Source organism: Mastomys coucha, unplaced genomic scaffold (assembly GCF_008632895.1).
Source record: "Mastomys coucha isolate ucsf_1 unplaced genomic scaffold, UCSF_Mcou_1 pScaffold22, whole genome shotgun sequence".
Classification (NCBI taxonomy): Eukaryota; Metazoa; Chordata; class Mammalia; order Rodentia; family Muridae; genus Mastomys; species Mastomys coucha.
This window is the reverse complement of record NW_022196905.1, coordinates 208,708,368-208,719,533: the sequence shown is the minus strand read 5'-3', so window position 1 is coordinate 208,719,533 and position 11,166 is coordinate 208,708,368. Positions and strand designations below refer to the sequence as shown.

The window sequence follows — 11,166 nt, the reverse complement described above, 5'->3', positions numbered from 1 at the left end:
GTGGGTGCAGATCAGAGGCAGACGCAGAGCTGGTGAGACAGCTCAGTGGGTAGAAGAGCTTGCTGCCAAGCCTGATGGCTTGAAACCAATCCCCAGAGCCATGTGGTGGAAGGAGAGCCAAATCCTACAAGTCATCCTCTATCTATAGGCGCCTCTCCCTTCCCTCCTACAAAATAAATAAAAGTGAAAAGATATTAAAGGCAAACAGCCTATCATGGGGACCAGCATTGCACTGACAGGTCCTGCTGCGTGCCCATGTGTCCATGTCCTTGTGTCCATGTGTCTGTGTGTGTGGTGGGGTGGCACTTGTATAAATCAGAAAAGGAGCTGGGTGGTGGTGGCGCACACCTTTAAGCCCAGCTCTTGGGAGGCAGAGGCAGGTGGATTTCTGAGTTTGAGGCCAGCCTGGTCTACAGAGTGAGTTCCAGGACAGCCAGGGCTACACAGAGAAACCCTGTCTCGAAAAAAAAAAATCAGAAAAGGAAATGCTTGATCCAAGTGCTGTCTATAATTCCAACAGTGCACATACACAGTGCTGACATACATCCAGGCAAATACTAATACACATAAAATAATAAACTCTAAAAACAACTCACAACAAATAAAAAAATATAGCCATTAAAAAAAAAAGGATTGGGCTGGTGAGATGGCTCAGCGGGTAAGAGCACCGACTGCTCTTCCGAAGGTCCTGAGTTCGGATCCCAGCAACCACATGGTGGCTCACAACCACCCGTAATGAGATCAGGCGCCCTCTTCTGGTGCATCTGAAGACAGCTGCAGTAAATTACACTGGAGTGAGCAGGGCCAGCAGAGGTCCTGAGATCAAAAGCAGCCACACACATGATAGCTCACGGCCATCTATACAGCTACAGTGTACTCATATACATAAAATAAATAAAATAAATCTTAAAAAAAAAAAAAGGATTGGGGTACTGTGGTACAGGGCTTTATTTCGAGGAAGCTTGAGAGACAGAACAGAACAGGCCAATGTCTGACTTCAGGACCAGCTTGGTCTATAAAGTAAGCTCTAGGCCAGCCTAGGCTACACAGTGAGATCTTGTCTCAAAATAAAACAAAAATAAGGGAAACCCAATCAAGGAAAACATCTAATATCAACCTCTGGCCTCCAATATATACTCCTGCACAAGTGTGTACACATGTGTACACATACACTACATATAGGGACATGCATACCCACAATACACATAAACTACACACCCTGCACACAAACACATGCCCCACCCCAAACTGTAAAAAGAAAACCTTTAGGCCAGGTGGTGGTGGTGCACACCTTTAATCCCAGCACTTCGGAGGCAGAGGCAGGCAGATTTCTGAGTTTGAGGATAGCCTGTTCTACAGAATGATTTCCAGGACAGATGGGGGCAACACAGAGAAACCCCATCTTGAAAAACCAAACCACACCAAAACAAACAAACAAACAAGACTTTAAAAACCTAAAAGAACATTCCCAGGTTGGTGAGATGTTCAGCAGGTAAACACAGGTGCCTGCTGCCAAGCCCAATGACCTGAGTTCAGTTCCCAAAATCCACATGGTAGAGGGAGAAACTAGGTTTCTGTAACATTGTCCTCTAACCTCCACACAGTATGCACCATCCCCATACAAAAATAAAAAATAAAAAAAATAAAAATAAGTAAATAGGGCTGGAGAGATGATTCAGTTCCCAGCACCCATACTGCAGCTCACAACCATTAGTAATTCCAGTTCCAGGGGATCCAGTGCTGTCTCCTGGTACCCTTGGGCACCAGTATGCACAAGATGCAGACATGCATGCAGGCAAATGCCCACCTCTCAGTGTGGATGTGCTCCACTATTTTCTATGTTTCTCAGTGTAGCTTCTCTGTGTCCTCTGTCTTTCCTTATGACATGTCCTAACCATGACTGGAGAGAACACTGGCCCACGGGCTGAGGGCATCAGAGGTCAGACCATGGTGAAGTTTCTTTGAGTTGAACCTTGGCCTTTTCTGGTGCAGTAGAACTGAGACTCCTTGCTCTCCTGTTTTGTGACAGGGTTTCTCTTTGTAGTCCTGGTTGTTCTGGACTACTCTGTAGACCAGGCTGGCCTCAAACTCAGAGACCGAACTTCACCTGACTCCTGGGTGCTGGGGTTAAAGGTGTGCACCACTACACACAGCTTTATTAATTTTGAGTGGTGGTGAGGCAGTGTTTCATGTAGCCCAGGCTAGGTTTAAACTCTTTATCCTTCTGTCTCCACCTCCTGAGGATGACAGGCAGGTGCTATACAAGCCAAGCAGGGCCTCACTGCCCTAGTAAGTAGAGCTAAGATGAGCACGGTGTGTGTGTGTGTGTGTGGGGGGGGTTTCAATGTCAAACATGCCCTGCAAGTTCACGAGTTTAAAAAATTCTCTTAATTTTTTCTTCTCTTTACCCTCCCCTTCCCTCCCCCGCCTCTCTCTCTCTCTCTCTCTCTCTCTCTCTCTCTCTCTCTCTCTCTCTCTCTCTCTCTCTCTCTCTCTCTCTCTCCCTCTCTCTCTCTCTCTCTCTGTGTGTGTGTGTATAGCTGGTTCTTTCTGCCCACCATTTTGGACCATTTGGGTCCCAGGTATTAAACCCACTGGTCCAGGCTCTGTGTCTAAGCACAAAATCTCCAGCTGGCAGCTGTGCTTTAGGAGGTGGTAGAAATAAGGACGAATAACCAGTCGCTTCGCATACCCTCTTCAGTGCTGAGAGACTCTTGCCAGCCAGCTCCTCTGCCATGGTAGACTGTGCCCCTAAACCAAGGGCCACAACAAACCTTCCCTCCTCATGTGGCTTTAGCCAGGGGTTTTTATCACAGCAGCTAGAGAAGTAACTAACCCAGCACAGCATTCAAGAGGCCCTGGGTCCCTCTGGGCACTGCCAAAAAAGAAAAGAAAAAGACAAAAATAAGAAGCAGAGGGACCTGGACAGATGTCTGCACATGCCTGGCATGGGTAGCACCGTTTACAGTGGCTAAGAAGAGCACATCCATGTATCTGTCAGACACACAACATGTGATACACAAAATGTGGTCTGTGCACATAGTGGAGCACGGAGGGAACGCAGAGAGTGGATCACTTGTCTACTGCATGAAGTCCTGCATCCTCCAGGTTAGCATAAGCCTGTTGCAGTGATGCACACCAGGCATCCAAGCACTGGGGAGGCAGAGGCAGGAGGACTGGGAGTTTAAGGCCAGCCTCAACAACGCAGAGTTTGAGGCTAGCCTGGGATAAGACTCTTCTCAAATAAAACAAAGAGCACACAGCAGGACACCGTTGGGCCTATAACTTAGTCATGACAAATTATATAAGCGACAGCAGATATGTTTGAAGCCTTTCCCCTCCTTGATACAGACAGGTGCAAAAGCACCAGCGATTTACAGTCCCCTCGAAGGAAGTGCCTGGAGCCATAAAACTGATGGAAGCAGATATCCTCTCTCGGGTTTAGTAGTGCAGACCTCTAATCCCAGCACTTGGGAGATTGAGGCAGGAGGATCAAAAGGTTGAAGTCCATGTTTTTGAGATAGCATCTTATTTTGTAGCCTTGGCAGTCTTGGAACCCATTATGTAGACTAATTTGGCCTTGACTTCACAGAGCTATGGCTGCCTCTTCTGAGTGCTGGGATTACAGGTGTGAGAGACAGGGTTTCTCTGTGTAGCTCTGGCTATCCTGGAACTTGCTCTGTAGACCAGGCTGGCCTTGAACTCATGGAGATCTTCCTGCCTCTGCCTCCCAAGTGGTAAGATTAAAGGTGTGCACTTTACTTAGTTTTGAGACAGGTTTTATAAGGAAGGCCTGAACTTGCATCTTTATGCCTCCGCTTCCTGGATGGATGATAGGACTGTGCTATGGGGCTTGGTCTTTTCTTTGCATGTACATGTGTATGCAGTGTGTGTGTGTGTGTGTGTGTGTGTGTGTGTGTGTGTGTGTAGGTGTACAGTGTGTATAGGCCCATGGTTGGCATCACTGTTTTCCTTGATCATTCACACACACACACACACACACACACACACACACACACACACACAGTGTATTGGTGTTCTGCCTACATGGGTGTCTGTGCATGTGAGAGCAGTCTGCTTGCAAGGTTGAGAAGGCAGCTTCATATCCCTCGGATATGATATTATAGACGTCTGTGAGCCACCGCATGGCTGCTGGAACTTGAAGCCGGGTCCTCTGTAAGAGCAGCTGGTGCTCTTAACTCCTGAGCCGTTGTCTCTCCAGCCCCTTCCACCTTGTATATTGAGTTAAGGCCTCTTGCTTGAATCCAGAACCGGCTGATGTGGCTAGCTTAGACAGCGTGCTTGACCCTGGATCCTATCTTACTAGGATTACAGGCAGTGACCAGGCCTCACCTACCATTTACACAGTTGTTGGGAATCAGAATTCTGGTCCTCATGCATGCATGGAAAGTGATTTAACCACTGAGATGTCTCCAACCACACCTCTTTTTCATTTAACTTATTTACTATAATTCTTTATCTGTGAGATGGGCATGTGCCATGACGCATGTGTGGAGGTCAGAGGGTACCTTGCTAGGGTCAATTCTCTTCTTCTACCATGTGGGTCCAGGGGATGGAACTCAGGTCATCAGGTGGTAAGTGCCTTTATCCACTGAGCTATCCAGCTAGCCCACCCACTCCCCTTCTTAAAAGTATTTGCAAAGGCCGAAGAATTCCATGGGGATAACCCTGAAATCCTGAGCTAGAATAAAATTCTATTTTTTTTTGAATTTTGAAAGATGGCAGAACCACATGCTGCCAGAGAACTGTGAAGAGGCCTACAAGTGCAGCCCACACGAGGCCAGCGCGGACAGCCTTAGAGCCGCCTACCAGTCTTCCCCTTGATCTCGCAGAGCACACTGAAGAGAGCAGGCTTCATCCGATGGCAGTTCAGGGCATGCTTTCTGAAAGAGGCGGCAGAGGCATGGTGAGAGTGTTAGCTCATTGAGGGAGCAGGGCCCCCTTCCCAAGACACCAGGCCTGCCAGCCAAACTGACATAGGAACCACCCCATGAAGCAGGACACATTGCTCAGATTCATGTAAACTGGGAGGCTGATTATCAACTTGACTGGACCAAGAAATGTGGTATGAGGTGGGCATGTTGGTGTGAGGCTTTAATCCCAGTACTCTGGAGGCAAAGCCTTCAGATATCCTAGTTCACAGCCTGCCCAGTCTACCTAGAGTTCCAAGGTAGCCAGGGCTACACAGTCAGGCCCTGTCTCAACAACATCAGAAATGTTAGGTAATGGTTTTCTGTAAGTTTGAGGCCAGCGTGGTCGCATGAGTCCAGGCAAGCCAGGCTGTGAGGTGAACTGTAAGGAAATGCCCATGGCACATACTTGCCACCCCAGCACTGCAGAGTGAGGGGGAGGGCCAAGGAGTTCATGCCAGTCCCAGCTATATGGTAAGGTTTGAGTTCTAGCCCAGCCTGAGTTACCCGCCCCAAACAAAGCAAGGACTCCACAGGAAACAGGAAGCAGAGGTCTCAGCAGGTGCAAACATAACAGCTTCAATCCCAACCTTAGAAACAGAGCCTGCATGCTGTCCAGTACACATGTGCTGTGGCAGGCCTACATCTGTGTTTACACCAGAGAGAAGAAGAAAATTAAGCAAACAAACAAACAAAAAACACCAAACACAAAAAGGGCTGGTGAGAAGGCTCACTGGGTAAAAGTGCCTGCTGACGACTGAGTTCAGTCCCTAACCTCGCACAAGGGCAGACTTATCACGAGCGGTCCCCTGATCTCCACAGGAGTGACCACCCATCTACACCCACACAAAATAAATGTCATTTAAAAATGCATCTTGCCGGGCAGTGGTGGAACACGCCTTTAATCCCAGCACTTGGGAGGAAGAGGCAGGCAGATTTCTGAGTTCAAGGCCAGCCTGGTCTACAGAGTGAGTTCCAGGACAGCCAGGGCTACACAGAGAAACCCTGTCTCAGAAAACCAATAGATAAATAAATAAATAATAAAATTTAAAAAAGAAAAATGCATCTTAAAAAAAAAAACATGAAAAAGAAAACAAAAACAAGAGCAAAAAAGGAATAATCCAGGGGGGTAGAGCGGCAGGCTAGGCTGCATCTGTAATGACATTTCCAGAGGTGAGGTGATCACAAAGCCTCCAGTGAGCACCTCACGTGACTGATGGCAGCAGTGTAGCAGATGTGACTGGCTGGAGGAAGGCCTGGGGGGAGGTCTGTGGCACCTCTCACACTGCCTCCTGATGCCCTCTCTGTCCTCTCAGACACTGCGGGGGACGGGGCGGGGGGAGGGGAGGAGGGGGCAGGACAGCTTTCTTCCTTTCAGCTGCTTATATCAGGCACTGCGTTGAGAAAGTAACTCGAGGCTTAGATCCACACTTCACAGTAACCAGGGAGGACAGAGGGGGGCACAGTGGGGAGGTGCCTGTCTAGCATGCTCTGGGCCCTGCATCCTACCTCCAGCAAACAAACTAACCAAAATAATTCTAATTAGGAATGGAAAACAAAAAAAGAATTTGGTTCACCAAAAGGCTGTGCAGGCTTCTTCTCCCTCATCATTATTTTTTCTTCTCTGTTTTTGTATGTGTGTTTTTGCCTGCATGCATACCTGTGCGCCACGTGTATGCCTAGTGCCCATGGAGTCTAGAAGGTGTTGCCTTCCCTGGAACTGGATTACAGATGGTTGTGAGCCACCCTGTGGGCACTGAGAATTAAACCTGAGTGCTCTGGAAGAGCAGCCCGTGCTTGTGAAAATGGGCCATCTCTCCAGCCCTACATCAGTGTCTTTTAAATAACACTATAGTGTAATAAACAGTATATAGTACAAGCAGTAAAGAGTACAATAACGATCTACAGGGCAGGGGAGATGGCTCAGTAGGGAACGGCTTTTGCAATCAAGCCTAAAAACGGGAATTCAATCCCCAGAGCCCACATGGTTTGTGAGGTGCTGGGGTGCATGCCAGGTTAAGCATTCTAGCGCATGAGCTACCAGGCCCACATTCATCACTTGGTAGAGTTGGTTTGTTTCCATTTAGGTTATTATACACAGTGCTGCTGTGAAGTGCAGGCTGTGAGCACATGCTGGAGGAGAGCTGCTGACCACAGTAAGTCCACGGTTGAGGTCATTACAGTTTTGGGCTTTTTTGGGGGGAGATGTCCTTAGTTTTTTGAGACAGGGTTTCTCTATGTAGCCCTGGTTATCCTGGAACTAACTCTGTAGATGAGGCTGGCCTTCAACTCAGAATATTTTTTAGTTTTCTGAAGCAGGGTCACATTGTGTAGCCCTGGCCAGCTTAGAGCTCCATATGTAGGCCAAGCTTGGCCTTGAACTCACAAAAGATCCACCTGCCTCTACCTCATGAATCCTAGGATTAAAGGTGTGCCCTACCAAGCCTGGCTTAACTTCACTCTTTCCATTTTATTTTTTATGTGTGAGCATTTTGTCCGCATGCATTATCTGTGCACCATGTGTGCAGTACCCATGACTGCCAAAAGGGGGCGTCGGATCCTGAGCCTAGACTTAGGCAGCCTTGTCGCAGTCCTGCCCACTTTTCAGATGGGTTGATGTCTGTCTTACCAGTGAGTTGTAAGAACTAAGGTCTATTTGGCTTGGGTCTCTCGGCTATGTAACTATGATATATGTGTCTCTTCCTTCCTAAGGGCCTTTTTTTACTTTCTGGATAAAGTTTTGTTTATCAAAATTTATTATTTAATGTGTATGGGTGTTTGGCCTGTATGTATGTCTATACATCATGTATGTGCTTGATGCCTGTGAGGGCCAGAAGTGGTTGTTTGTTGGATGCAGTGTGTGCTGGGAACTGAACCTGGGTCCGCTGGAAGAGCAGCTCGTGCTCTTAACCAGGGAGCCATCTCTCTAGCCCCTATATACTTATTTTATGACCATCAGTATATGTTTGTGTATGAGGGAAAAGTGTGGCTACATGTGTGGAGGTCAGAGGCCAGCTTTCAATCTGTTTGAACTATTGTCAAGACAGCATCTGGCTGGCCTCTACCTCCCAATCCTGTAACTAAGCCTTCAGATGCTAGGATTACAACACACATACTCCCTTGCCTGGGTCCAGACCTTTCCTTTTAGATGAATCTAATTGATCTATTTTGGTTTTTCAACTGGGGTTTAAGTATGATTCCTTTTGTTTGTTTTGGTTTTCTGCTGGAACTCACTCTGTAAACCAGGCTGGCCTTGAACTCAGGGATCCTCCTACCTCTGCTTGGATTAAATGTGTGCCCACCACCACCTTCCAGTTAAATTTCAGTTCTAATAAATTACTGCCTAATTCCAGGTTAAGATGTGTATCAACATTTTCTTCTAAGTGTTTTACATGCTGGCTAGGTGTGGTGTCTCATGCCTTTAATTATGGCATGCAGATGGCTAAAGCAGGTGCATCCCTGTCAGTCCCACTGTCAGAAGAGCCTGAGCTAGGATGGTGTCACCAAGAATAGTACAAGGTGAGCTGCATGTGTGTATGTGTGTGTATGTGTGTGTGTGTGTGTGTGTGTGTAGGTGTGTGAGTGTTGCTGGAAATTGAAGGCAGACTCTCAAGAATGCCACACCAGTGCTCTACCACGGAGCTACATCCCAGCCCAGTGTCCGAGCTGAGCACTGGTGTGAGACGAGGCGGGGAACTGTACAGTATTTTGTCAACCTGATGTGGGCTACTGTCATCTGTGAGGCGGATCCTCAGTTGAGAAGATGCTTCAATCAGACTGACCTGTAGGTCGCCTGTAAGGGCATTTTCTTGACTAATGACTGATGTGGGCCCTACCCACTGTGGGCGGGGTCACCCCTGGCCAGGTGGTGTGGGAGTGTATGAGACGGCAGGTGAGTGAGTAAACCATGGGGAACAAGGCAGGAAGCAGCAGTCCTCCATGGCTCTATGTCAGACCCTGCCCTGACTTCCATGATCGATGGAGCTATGACATAAACCCTCTCCTTCCCAAGCTGCTTTCTGCTGTGGTGTTTTATCATAGTGATGGACACCCAGCAAGGACACACCCAGTCTCATTCTGCAGTGGGACTGACCAGCTGCTAAGGAGTCCTCTTTTCCCCACCCAACGTCTTGGTATACCCATCAGACATCTCTCACCTAGCTGGGCATATGGCTCAACCAGCAGAGTGTTTACCTAGTGTGCAAGAAGCCCTAGGCTGGATCCCCAGCACCACACAAGCCAGGTGTGTTGATGCACAGCTGGAATCCAGAATTTAGGGAGTAAAAGCAGGAAGGTTGGAAGTTCAAGGTCATCCTGGGGTGTGTGATGAGATGGGGTCCTATGTAAGTTTTGTTCTACTGGCCTGTTTGACTGGCCTTAAGTGAGGTGTGTGTGTGTCTGTGTGTGTATATGTATGTATGTATGTATGTATGTATGTATGTATGTATTGTTTCCAGATGGGCCCAGGCTGAGCTCAAACTCTGGGGCTTAGGGGATTATCTGGCTTCAGCTTCCTGAATAGCTGGAACTGCAGGTATAAGCCCCATGCTGGGCTGAAATATCAGTTCTTTTCTAAGCTTTCATTCTTTGAGACACGTAGCCCAGGCTACACGTGAACTTCCCATTCTTCTGCCTCAGGTTCCTGAATGTTTGGATTATAAGCATGAAAAATATCAGGCTGTCTGAAACATTTATATTTTAATTTAAAAAAGTGTGTGTGTGTGTGTGTGTGTGTGTGTGTGTGTGTGTGTGTATGTGTGTTGGAAGGCAACCCAGACCCCTCCTTGTGCAGACTGGGCAGCTGCCTACACTAAGTTGAGGGGGAGCCCTTTTTACTTATTATTTTCAGTTTGAGATAGCATCTTGCTAAGCTGTCCAGGCTAGCCATGAACTCACCTGTCTCAGCTGCCACAGCCTCCCACCTGCTGGGGTTGCAGGCACATACTACCACAGCCAGTCTGAAACACATTTTAAAAATATTTTTTGTGGACTGAATGTGTTAGGCCATGCCTGTAATCCCAGCGCTCAGGAGCCAGAGGGGAGGGGCAGGGGCAGAGGCAGAGGCAGTCTGATCTCTGTAAATTCAAGGCTAGCCTGGTGTTAGCATAGACACAATAGACCTTTAGTTTGGAGAGTGGATCTGAAGGACCTTGGTGTAGGAGTGAAAGCTTTTGGGAAAAAAAAAAAAAAAAGACTACAAAGTAGCCAGAGCTGCCTGGATGCTGGGCCCTTGAGCAGTAACCATGGAGGCATCAACAGGTCACAAGTGCAGCACTTGAGCTCCTGGGCAGGGCCAAAAACTCTCGGCTGGAGCTGAACTAGCAGAGGACTGAGAAATCACTGGCTGGGGGATGACCCTTGAATGCTGGGGATTTGAGGAAATCTCCACTGGAGATGGAGACCCAGGCTGAAATTCAAGGACGTTCAAAGGTCACATGGGAGGCAGTGGAACCTAAATGCCAAAGAGGAGAAGGAAAGGTCACCCTACCTCCTAGAGTTCCAGGGTGACTCAGTGGAGGGCGGAGCACAGAGTGTGCGGAGAGGGTGGAGGTGTGGAGGAAGCAGTCAGCCATCTTGTCTTGAAGGAAAGCAGCAGGAGCCAGCATCAAGCCTGTAGGCAGCTTGGTTTCTACTGTTTTAAGAGGGTTGGCAGAGCTGGGGTCAGCTACCTCCCAGACAGAGCAAGCACGTGCCTTCCACAAGCATGTCAGCTAATCCAAAATGCTCTGCGCCAACTCATCTCACGCAACACCCAGGCTTTCCCTGTCCCTAGTCGCCACGGGGCCAGATCCCAGCCATCTAGAGACCTGCTGTGACCCAGACTAGAGCAGCTCACCTCCGTCCAGCTCCCGGGAGGCTCAAACCAGTCTGCCCAACATAGCCAGTTCACTCTGGAGGAAATCCCACCAAAGCTCTTGGCCTCTGCCTAGACATATAGACTAAGAAACTGGCCCGTACTTTTGGCCATGGCCATGTGTGGCCCCTCCTCTTGGGAATAGTAAGCAAACTTTTCCTTCAAAATGCTTGCCTCCATGTGTGTCAGCCTGACACACTTAGTTCAAACAAGTCTGTTACAAATCCAGTCAGGATGAAGGTGGATGCGCGCGGGCCGGGGTCTTTGTGACGTGGCGACGGGTTCGCAGGCACTGAGAAAGGCGACTAGTGTACAGCGGGTCCCCCGGGGCGGCAGGGCCGGCGGGCGGAGGGACCGGCGACTTGGGTCGGGTCCCCAGGG

General features: G+C 48.5%; 1 protein-coding gene across 7 annotated transcripts in view; it reads right to left on the bottom strand.

The window, feature by feature from the left end:
* Positions 1 to 11,166, bottom strand: part of Pbx4 (PBX homeobox 4) — a 37,471-nt gene that overhangs the window by 8,012 nt on the left and 18,293 nt on the right. For 2 of the 7 annotated variants that reach the window (XM_031340034.1, XM_031340035.1), the window contains exon 2: positions 4,831 to 4,904. The exons of 1 other annotated variant lie outside the window; for it this stretch is intronic. In XM_031340034.1, the coding sequence (XP_031195894.1) occupies positions 4,831 to 4,904 (74 nt within the window). 4 more of the 7 variants (XM_031340040.1, XM_031340039.1, XM_031340037.1 and 1 more) reach the window with 4 other exon arrangements.